The sequence below is a fragment of the Oncorhynchus clarkii genome, chromosome 23 (genome assembly GCF_045791955.1).
Source record: "Oncorhynchus clarkii lewisi isolate Uvic-CL-2024 chromosome 23, UVic_Ocla_1.0, whole genome shotgun sequence".
NCBI classification, from domain to species: Eukaryota; Metazoa; Chordata; class Actinopteri; order Salmoniformes; family Salmonidae; genus Oncorhynchus; species Oncorhynchus clarkii.
The window spans coordinates 5,367,501-5,379,162 of NC_092169.1; the positions used below are offsets into that span (position 1 = coordinate 5,367,501).

The window sequence follows — 11,662 nt, forward strand, 5'->3', positions numbered from 1 at the left end:
CCTCCAGTCTCCACCATCTTCCTTCTCCTCGTGCAAGGATATCTACCAAGTCCTCTAGAGCCACCAGTAAACCCCTTCCTGTCCCCAAATTTAACGCCATCTCCAATCCCTGTTGTCCTCCTCCTCCACCTGAAACAGCACCTCCACCACCTCGAGCTTCCTCCCCTGCTCTCCCCAGGTCCACAGTAGTAGCCAAGGCCCCCCTTAGCCATGTCCCTGCCCCTGTGATACCCTCTCCAGACCCGGGGAACAGATTTCTCTTGCCAGCCTTCCACGTTCTGATATGCCTCCTCCTCCGCCTGGTTCTATCCTTCATCCTCTTCTTCCTCCCCAGGTAAACAGACTGGACACAGGGAAGGACCTAAAGATAGAGAGAGAGAGAGAGAGAGAGAGAGAGAGAGAGAGCGATAAAGGAGAGAGCGAAAGACAGAGAGAAGCTTGGGGTCTTCCACATTCTGAGACAGTAGAAAGGAGACGGAGAGGTGGCATTACTGAGAGAAAGTGTGAAGGATTAAAGAGGCAAATGGTGTAGATGGACATTAGTGTCAGAGGGTTAACTGGGGAATGGGGTGAAAGGGTAAAGCAGCTCTTATGGCTGAGTAGACGATATTAATAGAACGACTGGTTGTGAAACAGGAAACAGAGCCAAATACATTGGATATTAGGGAAATAGAACGTCAACAGAGTAACTCCACCTTGTGGTTTTATGTGCTAGTGCTGTTTGTATCTTGACGTCGTTGCTATGACTTAGCTCTTGGAATTTCTGCCCATGTGTATACCAGTGGAGGCTGCTGAGGGGAGGATGGGTCATAATAATGTCTGGAATGGATTAAATGGAATGGCATCAAACACATGGAAACCATGTGTTTGAGATATTTGATACTATTCCGGTCCAGCCATTACCACGAGCCCGTCCTCCTTAATTAAGGTGCCACCAACCTCCTGTGGTGTATACACAATGGAAACTTAAACTGAAGTTATATTTGAACAGCTGGTTTGAATCATGACATACAGTCTATCCATTTCAGTAGTGCATATAATGTGAGCAAAACTATTTGACTTTTGAAAAGGAGTCTCCCCAAAACATAATATATCATACAATAGCATGTATGTGAATGCATTAGGTTATTTAAATTCAATTTAATGAATACTACATGTAGTTGTTATGAATGTTTATAAGGCAATGTTAGTAGGTGAATCTAATCCCCGATCTTATCTAATCCCTGTATGTCTTTATAAATAGAGCCTTAATTCTGAATGACCTGATTGCTGATAATATACAGTTGAAGTCGGAAGTTTACATACACTTAGGTTGGAGTCATTAAAACTTGTTTTTCAACCACTCCACACATGTCTTGTTAACAAACTATAGTTTTGGCAAGTCGGTTAGGACAGCTACTTTGTGCATGACACAAGTAATTTTTCCAACAATTGTTTACAGACAGATTATTTCACTTATAATTCACTGTATCACAATTCCAGTGGGTCAGAAGGTTACATACACTAATTTGACTGTGCATTTAAACAGCTTGGAAAATTCCAGAAAATGATGTCATGGCTTTAGAAGCTTCTGACAGGCTAATTGACATAATTTGAGTCAATTGGAGGTGTACCTATGGATGTATTTCAAGGCCTACCTTCAAACGCAGTGCCTCTTTGCTTGACATCATTGGAAAATCAAAAGAAATCAGCCAAGACCTCAGAAAAATAATTGTAGACCTCCACAAGTCAGGTTCATCCTTTGGCAGCAATTTCCAAACGCCTGAAGGTACCACGTTCATCTGTACAAACAATAGTATGCAAGTATAAACACCATGGGACCACGCAGCCGTCATACCGCTCAGGAAGGAGACTCGTTCTGTCTCCTAGAGATGAACGTACTTTGGTGCAAAAAATCTAAAAAATCAGTTTGCAACTGCACATGGGGACAAAGATTGTACTTTTTGGAGAAATGTCTTCTAGTCTGATGAAACAAAAATAGAACTATTAGGCTATAATGGCCATCGTTATGTTTGGAGGAAAAGGGGGAGGCTTGCAAGCCGAAGAACACCATCCTAACCATGAAGCACGGGGGTGGCAGCATCATGCTGTGGGGGTGCTTTGCTGCAGGAAGGACTGGTGCACTTCACAAAATAGATGGCATCATGAGGACGGAAAATAATGTGGATATATTGATGCAACATCTCAAGACATCAGTCAGGAAGTTTAAGCTTGGTCCAAATGGATCTTCTGAATGGACAATGACCCCAAGTATACTTCCAAAGTTGTGGCAAAATGGCTTAAGGACAACAAAGGCAAGATATTGGGAGTGGCCATCACAAAGCCCTGACCTCAATCCTGTAGAAAATATGTGGGCAGAACTGAAAAAGCATGTGCGAGCAAGGAGGCCTACAAACCTGACTCAGTTACACCAGCTCTGTCAGGAGGAATGGGCAAACATTCACCCAACTTATTGTGGGAAGCTTGTGGAAGGCTAATGTTTGTTAAACAATTTAAAGGCAATGCTACCAAATACTAATTGAGTGTATGTAAACTTCTGACCCACTGTGAAAGTGATGAAAGAAATAAAAGCTGAAATAAATGCTATTTATTTAGAGCAATTCTCTCTACTATTATTCTGACATTTCACATGTTTAAAATCAAGTGGTGATCCTAACTGACCTAAGACAGAACATTTGTACTTGGATTAAATGTCAGGAATTGTGAAAAAGGTGTGTGTAAACTTCCGACTTCAACTGTAACTATGTATCCTAATTACCACAATAATGCAAATGTTGAATTAACTATATTATCAATCCCATTGACAATTATGGAAATATTTGGACATTAAGTACTACGTTTAACAACAATCCAACTAAATGCTCTACCAAGTTGTTATTGAGTTACAGGATTTAGTCAAACTATCACTGATAATAAGCGTCTCTCTCATTTAACTTTATTCAAAGCGTGTTACGTTTAATTACTGCATGCCCCTAAAAGACTGCATTGAAATGATTCAAATGAGTCATTGTTTAATCAGAGATCAAATAAATCAAGCAGAGGTGAAACTCTGAGAACATGATAGGTGACTAAATTAAATCCAACCATTCCCTTCCCCTCTGTACCATCCAAACAGACAACAACATAAAAACCTACAGCTATTTCCGTTGTCATCAGGGACAGCCAGTTGTACCTGGACATGGGAAGATCTCTGTGAATTATCTCCTATTGTACAGAGCACAAGGTTACTGCCATCACTCCCAGACTTTGTAAAGCAGTGGCTAATCTATTCCCCACTTGTTCACACACATGGTCAAATCTTACTCCTGAAAACTCCACCCAGCCTATTAGCAATTCTCTCCTCCTGCTCCCTCTCATCACTCTAGTCCATTGCTGAGACCTTTGACCTGAAATACATGTGTAAGAGCTGTATCCATCATTACAGAGTAATTCCAAGCCCTGTTGATCTTCCTTTCTCCCCCAGCGAGGCGCAGCGTCTTGGGTCAACTAAACAGGGCTGCTCCACCTCTTCCAAGACTACCTGCAACAAGGACGCCCCCGTTTGTAACGGGGTTGCGGGCGTGCGGCCCACCCTCATCCACCCAGAGCGCCTGAAGGACTTTGGTATTGAGGAGGAGGAGTGCCTCAATGGGGAAGTCAAGACCAAGGAGACCAAGGTGGTGGGGGTCCCTGAGATCCAGCTGATGGACCCGCCCAAGACTAACAAGAAGAGAGGCAGCGAGAGCAAAGCAATCACACCACCCAAGCCTGAATACCTCCGCTTCGATGACATCAGTGCTGCAGCCTTCAAAATCCAGATGAGGATGCAGAAGACCCCCTGCATGGTATGTTCAGAGCCTTCTATACACTCTCACAAAAAAATGTACCAGCTAGAACCATAAAGGGTTCTTTGGATGTCCCTCGTCTGTAGGAGAACCCTTTTGTGTCCAGTTAAAGCCTTTTCACCAAAGGGTTTTTAAAGGATTCTTGGATGAGGGACAGGCGAAGAACCCTCCGTTTCTTCTAAGTAGTACCTTTTTTCCCCAAAGAGTAATAACTGTAGATGATGAACCCTGCTTCATATGCGGAAGCTGACTCGCATCGTGCTTGTTTGTGTTTCCAGTACTCCAGACTGTCCAAACAGTACGGCATGGAGATCTTCCTGAAGAAGGAACACCTCCACTACACAGGCTCAGTGAAAGAAAGAGGCGTTCTCTACATGCTCACCTCCCTCAGCCAGGTATGCACCACAATGCATCTCTCTATGCATTCCAGCTGGGGAAAAGTCCAAGCTAACAAGTAGCTAACAAGCTTAACAAATACTAATTACTTTAACAGTTAGCCAACTCCCCCTCCACAGGAGCAGCAGAAGAAGGGGGTGATTGTGGCTACAGACTGTAGCTTCTCCATGGCCGTGGCCCACCATGCGGTGGAGTTGAGGATCCCAGTGTTTGTCATCATGCCAGCCAGCTGTGCCCAGCCCCACCTCAGGATGTACCGTGACTACGGCGCCATGGTAATCTCCTACGGCAGCACGGCCAGGGACTCCCTGAACCACGCCCGCCACCTGGCCAAGGAGAACGGATACCTTTACCTGGAAGAGTAAGTCACCCTGGGAGCCATTCCCATAGCTCTCCTTTGTTTTATAACATGCACTGATGGCAATGTGACACTAACACATGGGCACATGGTAACACTGTATTTCTCTCTCTGTCTCTCGCTCAGGGATGATAGTGCTGTGTACTTGGCAGGACTGGGCACAGTAGGCATGGAGATCTATGAGCAGGTGCCCAAACTAGATGCAGTCATTGTGCCCGCTGGTGGGCAGTGTAGTCTACTGGTTGGCACAGCAGCCGCCATCAAACACCTCAACTCGCGCATCACTGTCATAGTAAGTGTTTCCTAACTCTGAATATTTGTTTAGTGTACTATTGTCGTAGTGAGTAAGTTGCAAACATGCTCTCCAAAATGTGGATCCCCATCATACTTAGCATCGCACTGAATGTCCACTAAATCGGCAAAATAATATTGGGATTTATGTACCATTGTTCTCTTTGACAGGGAGTTGAACCAGAAGGATTCCCGTTGCTACTACAGTCCCTCAAAACAGGCAGCCCGGTGACTAGAGAACTATACAGCACCCCAAACAAGAAGCTTTATGGAGGTACTGTGCACTTGTACCCCTGTAGGCTATCTGAACCCATACCTCTACCCCCTGTGATATGTTTTTCTCTCTGTACGTTTTCTTCCTTTTTCTTAAATAGATTGTCATGGCGCTGTACTCACTGAACTCAACGCCTATAACCCACTCTCTATCCCCAGACCTATTTGAGCACTCAATGGGGACCCACACCTTCCAGCTGGCTAAGACATTTGTGGATAAAGTCATCTCTGTCAGGTACTACATCTCTATGGAAGAGGAGGGTATCTCACCACACATTTGCCATCGTCATAGTATTCTACATGTCTGGACATAGACACCCCTCTGTTCCCCAGTGCTGTGATTGTTGCCATGGCTCTATATTGTTAGCACTGATGCTCCCAAGGTTAGAAGCACCAGACAGTACTAAGGAGCACCAGGGGCTCTATTAAATGCGTATCACGGAGGTTCAGCGTTGTTGCGTGATTGACAATTAAAGACGATGTTCCCACAGTGGCGGAGACTGCATTCGCTTCAGCGATACAGATTGAATAGAGCCCTAGGCCTATATGAATCCATATCTCCTGGAGGAGCCCATTTCCTTCCTTCCAGTGCCTTCTTACTGGACAAGTTACCAGGTTGTTAGGCAGCTAGGTAACGTGACTGGACATTTGCTTGTTATCAAACAAGTTAGCGGCCCGCAACATGGTTTCTGAAATGATCAAATGTGAATTGCGAATCCGCGATGGAAAGGAAAGATGTTAGCTCCGGTCTTACATTTTGAACAGTTTGGGCAAAAGACTAGCAGTTCTATGCATTGTAAAGGTGCAACCATGGTACTCACAGGTGAGGTGCAAAGAGAAGTGAACACTGCCGGGTTACCTGCCTCTCCAACCAAGGTGCATGAATTGAGGAGCAAACAGAGTGCTAAAAGCAAAAATGCGTCTCTGCCTTAGCCTTTTGCAGATATACAAAAGCCTCCTTCTTTTCTATTGCTAAATGTTCTCCTATGCGTTCAGGGACCAACCACAATGGGAATACAACACAAAATATGACGTGATTATTTGCAATAATCTGACCAATAGGCGGCCATTTTGAAATATATAAAAGTCCCCTTTATTTTTATGTCTGTAAAACCTTGATCAAATCTAAGGGTCAATGTTTGTTTAACTTTTTGTAATAAAGAAGCACTTTTAAAAGTTGCTGAATTCCCTCTTCAATCTCACAGGTGAGGTGAAAGTATACGCAATATATGATACAAATGTAACAACTTAACTTGTTGCTCCTAATGACACCAATATCATTTTGCCATTCAATGTATTATCTGGGTGAATATTTTTCTTCTACAGCTAAATATTTAGGATCATATGGGATCAAGATGGTCGCAAATTAGAGCCCAGAGTGCAGTAAAGTGTCTCAATCATTGCCATTTAGCACTGCTGTTGTTGTGGTGTTATTGTTGTTCTCTCTCTCTGAGTATACCTGACCTTTTACTCTTCTCAACAGAGAGGAGGACTCTCTGGTAGCCATGCTAAGGTTCCAGGAGTTTGAACACTCCACGGTGGACACAGAGGGAGCCATGGGACTTGCGGCCATCTTGGCTGGTCAACTACCAGAGCTGAAGGGCAAAAGGTGGGTTAACGCACGGCTAGTGTGGGTTACTGTATCAAAACATATGAGTAAATCCTAACCCTTAGCCTTCAATTGACATCAATGCATGACTAAATGAACATTCAACTTAAAGAAATTAGGATTCACCCATAGTGTCAAAAAGGTTTCCTATTGATATTCCCGATGAATTGAGTCTCCATCTATGTCCTTGTCTGCCCGCTGCAGGGTAGCTGTGTTGGTCAGCAGTGCTAACATGGAGTTCGACCTGATCAGACAGTGTGTTGACCGAGCCCTGGTTCTGGACGACCGGGTCAACAAGTTTACGGTGCAGTTGGCAGACTTTCCAGGGGACATGGCCAAGCTACTGGACATCCTGGCCCGAGAGGACATCAAGTGAGTTAAACACTAACATGAGAACAGATAGTTATGAACTATACATCTGAATATAAATACACCAGTGTATAAGCGGTTGATTACTCCCTATTTCTCTGAAACACACACACACACGTCAGAGTATATGGTCAGACAGACTGACCATAACCCAGTACTACCAGACCTTATTAATCACCTAAGTTCTGATATCTGTGCTGCATATGGATGGAGATAAGTGTGTATAGTTAGATTATGGTGCGTATAGTTAGATCACTCACACTCTCTCAGTGACGGTAATGCCTCTGTGCCAAATCTGGCCCCGTGACCCTGTTCTCCCCACATCCGATCGCATCAGAATAAGCCACAGGACAGGAGGAGGCTTTACCTGGCAGGATGTTCAGTCTGGACAGACAAATCCTCTGATAACAAGAACAATGTGAATGAAGTCTGCTCCTCTCTTTCTCCTCATCCACTTTTTCTTTCTCTCGTTCTGTCTGTTTACAGTGGCTTGCGAAAGTATTCACCCCCTGGATTTTTTCCTATTTTGTTGCCTTACAACCTGGAAATAACATTTCTTTTGGGGGGGGTTGTATCATTTGATTTACACAACATGCCTACCACTTTGAAGATGCAAAATATTTTTTCTTGTGATACAAACAAGAAATAAGACCCAAAAAAAGAAAACTTGAGCGTGCATAACAACTCACCCCCACTAAAGTCAATACTTTGTAGAGTCACCTTTTGCAGCAATTACAGCTGCAAGTCTCCTGCAGTATGTCTCTATAAGCTTGGCACATATAGCCACTGGTATTTTGCCCATTCTTCAAGGGAAAACTGCTCCAGCTCCATCAAGTTGGATGGGTTCCGCTGGTGTACAGCAATCTTTAAGTCATACCACAGATTCTCAATTGGATTGAGGTCTGGCCTTTGACTAGGCTATTCCAAGACATTTAAATGTTTCCCCTTAAACCACTTGAGTGTTGGTTTAGCAGTATGCTTAGGGTCATTGTCCTGCTGGAAGGTGAACCTCCATCCCAGTCTCAAAACTCTGGAAGACTGAAACATGTTTCCCTCAAGACTTTCATTGTATTTAGCGCCATCCATCATTCCTTCAATTCTGACCAGTTTCCCAGTCCCTGCCGATGAAAAACATCCCCACAGCATGATTCTGCCACCACCATGCTTCACTGTGGGGATGGTGTTCTCAGGGTGATGAGAGATGTTGGGTTTGCGCCAGACATAGTGTTTTCCTTGATGGCCAAAAAGCTACATTTTAGACTCATCTGATCAGAGTACCTTCTTCCATGTGTTACCTTCCCACATGCCTTTTGTTCAACACCAATTTTTTTCTTTAAGCAATGGCTTTCTGGCCACTCTTCCATAAAGCCCAGCTCTGTGGAGTGTACTGCTTAAAGTGGTTCTATGGACAGATACTCCAATCTCCACTGTGGAGCTTTGCAGCTCCTTCAGGGTTATCTTTGGTCTCTTTGTTGCCTCTCTGATTAATGGCTTCCTTGCCTGGTCCATGAATTTTGGCGGGTGGCCCTCTCTTGGCAGGTTTGTTGTGGTGCCATATTCTTTCCATTTTTTAATAATGGATTTAATGGTGCTCCGTGGGATGTTCAAAGTTTTGGATATTTTTTTATAACCCAACCCTGATCTGTGCTTCTCCACAACTTTGTCCCTGACCTGTTTGGAGAGCTCCTTGGTCTTCATGGTGCCCCTTGCTTAGTGGTGTTGCAGACTCTGGGGCCTTTCAGAACAGGTGTAAATATACTGAGATCATGTGACAGATCATGTGACACTTAGATTGCACATAGGTGGACTTTATTTAACTAATTATGTGACTTCTGAAGGTAATTGGTTGCACCAGATCTTATTTAAGGGCTTCATAGCAAAGGGGGTGAATACATATGCACACACCACTTTTCTGTTTTTTATTGTTTACAATTCTTTGAAACAAGTAATTTTTTCATTTTCACTTCACCAATTTGGACTATTTTGTGTATGTCCATTTCATGAAATCCACATCCAAATCTATTTAAATTACAGGTTGTAATGCAACAAAATAGGAACAATGCCAAGGGGGATGAATTCTTTTGCAAGGCACTGTACATCTGTCACCTCTCAGTAATGCTTCTTTTCATCTTCTTTCTCTCTCTACCTCACTCTCTCTCTCTCCCTCTCCATCAGGTTGTTGGATGTTTGCCACCGTAGACACAATGACAGAGGCGATCTCTTCAAGGCCCTGGTACAACAGCCTTACCCTCTTCCCCCAAAATCCACTCCGCTGCTTTTCACACTGTCGTTGCCGTGGAAACCCTGGCTCGTGTTGCCGCTGTGTTGGTAGTGCAGGGTAGTGTGAGATGTGTGTGGTGGATTCTTGGACCAGTGGTGCTAGACAGTGTCAATATGTGATTGATTTGGAAGTGGTTTATGACTCTGATTGAGATGTTGCCTACTAATGGCAAGCATGATTTAGAAGTTCCAGATGTGTGACTTTAACTGACTGTAAAGTTGGCAGCTGTAAAACAAGTTATGTACAAGGTATATTATGGGAAGGTACAATATTATGTTACTACCATGTACTGGGTTAAGTCTAGTGATAGAAAGGAGACAGGCTGGAATCGACAGGGACTTCAGATGCATTGAGTGTGTTGGGAGCTTGTTGCACCATGCTACAACCACGTAACAGTGGTATGTTCTAAACGTGTGGGTCAATGTGTAATAATCTTAGAGATCATTCATTTACATTTCACAGACTGTGTGTGTGTGTGTGTGTGGCAGTGAGAGATGATTATGATTAAATATGTGTTGTGTGCTCACAGGTGGAGTGTGTGGTGGAGACCAGAGATAAGACACAGAGCACTCAGCTCCGCAGGACACTGTCTGAGCGCTATCCCACACTACGCTGGCTGGACCGGTGATCAACACACGTCACGGCCTCGTCACGGCTCTCTCTCTGAACACGCACACACACGGACAAAGCATGCACGCGCATGCACACATGCACATCACTTGCAGACACACACACACACACACACACACAATTAAACAGACAATGAAACAGAAACATTGTGAATGTATATGCAAACTCACACATAACACATGCATTGAACTTTTTTTGTTGCAAAACTACCGAATTGCAATTGCTTTTGAGTATCATTGAGTATAAAAAAAGCCTTTTGTTTAGTAGAGATTATACAGGGAGATAAACTTAAATACAGGAATATATGGGATTTACTGCATATGCTGCTCTGATGAGAAAACAATACTTTCACCTCATACTTCTGTTATTAGGGAGCTCAGGGGGTACTTTTGGGCCAGTTTCCCAGACAATGATTAAGCCCAGCTGATCCTAACATAACAGTGGTAGTGACAATTAAAAGCATTATGTTCTGGAAATAAAAGTTGATGATGATGACGTATTCAACGATTTGTCTTCGTAGTTTGTATGTCCAGTTCAGATGAGACAGGATCAGGTAAGGTCAGCCAATGGGATCAACTGCACAACGCATGTTATTCATAGTTGTGTTAGAGCATCTGCTATCTACCCATCAATTCATTTGATCGCGGGAGCTAAATATAGTGGGCTATTGTATAGAGTCAGACCTGATCCTTTAACCCCCACCCCTTGCTGAGCGAGAGAGGATGAGAAAGAAAGAGAAAGAGAGAGAGAGGGAGAAGGAGTGTGCGATGCCTTGAAATAAAAGTTACCTCATGGTTCAGAAGATGACATCTCATTGATTAATGAGTGGAGACAGTGCCAGAGGAGAGACGGGATGATTTAGATGGGCTAATTCCCTAAGTTCGTTAGCAGAGGACATTCTGACCCCGCTGTGCTACTTTGGCCTGGTCAGTACTAAGAAACTGACCACTATATATCAATGAAGCAATCTAGACCTCCCAATGTCCTATACTTCTTACCAATCCACGGCAGCTAAGACAGAAAAACACGTCGTCATCTACGAACCGAGTCAGCTATTGATACTGAGATATTACAAATGTCCCACAAGATTAGGTGCCTATGAACTGTCCCCTCAAGCTTCTCCAGTTTATCATCTGTAAAATGACCAGTTGTATCAAAATTAAGACAGTGATAGCTTTAATAGCTGGTGCTAGTCTCAGGAACCAGACCCAAGGCAAGCTGGAGCAACAATGATTCAATAAACATAATGACAGTGCCTGGGGAGATATTAGCAGGAGGAGATGTTTGAGTGTAAGCTCTGTGTTAATCAAAGTAATCAAATAGATAGCTACAGACAGATAATGAATTACTCTCCTGTAAAGGCAATAAATCCTGCGACACAGCCACAGAAACTGTGAGGGGAGAGACGGAGAGGCAGGCAGCGCTTTCTCAGCCAGTCGAAATCATAAATCAGATGGCATAATTTTGATTGATATAAAGAAGAAAGAAATGTCAATTTGAAATGTCTATCAGTTTGAAGTGATTGTGTTAGCTGTGTTGTTGGCTAGCTCCTCTGAACAACAGTGTCCTGGCGAGTGAGAACATTTTCTTTGCCAGGCAAAATCGCACCTCATTAGCTCATTGTTATGGAT

At 43.6% G+C, this 11,662-nt stretch overlaps 1 protein-coding gene across 2 annotated transcripts in view; it reads left to right on the plus strand.

Moving 5' to 3' along the window:
- LOC139381413 (L-threonine ammonia-lyase-like) overlaps positions 1-10,535 on the plus strand; it is an 11,058-nt gene extending 523 nt beyond the window's left edge. Inside the window, exons 1-11 of one of the 2 annotated variants that reach the window (XM_071124915.1) lie at positions 1-334; positions 3,464-3,824; positions 4,103-4,219; positions 4,340-4,581; positions 4,705-4,870; positions 5,041-5,143; positions 5,302-5,377; positions 6,626-6,751; positions 6,956-7,123; positions 9,296-9,353; positions 9,931-10,535. The exon at positions 1-334 is cut by the window's left edge and continues 523 nt beyond it. In XM_071124915.1, the coding sequence (XP_070981016.1) occupies positions 1-334; positions 3,464-3,824; positions 4,103-4,219; positions 4,340-4,581; positions 4,705-4,870; positions 5,041-5,143; positions 5,302-5,377; positions 6,626-6,751; positions 6,956-7,123; positions 9,296-9,353; positions 9,931-10,029 (1,850 nt within the window). In that variant the 3' untranslated portion in view covers positions 10,030-10,535. The remainder of the gene's footprint in view (positions 335-3,463; positions 3,825-4,102; positions 4,220-4,339; positions 4,582-4,704; positions 4,871-5,040; positions 5,144-5,301; positions 5,378-6,625; positions 6,752-6,955; positions 7,124-9,295; positions 9,354-9,930) is intronic. The other variant, XM_071124916.1, reaches the window with a different exon arrangement.
- The last annotated feature ends 1,127 nt before the right edge of the window (positions 10,536-11,662 follow it).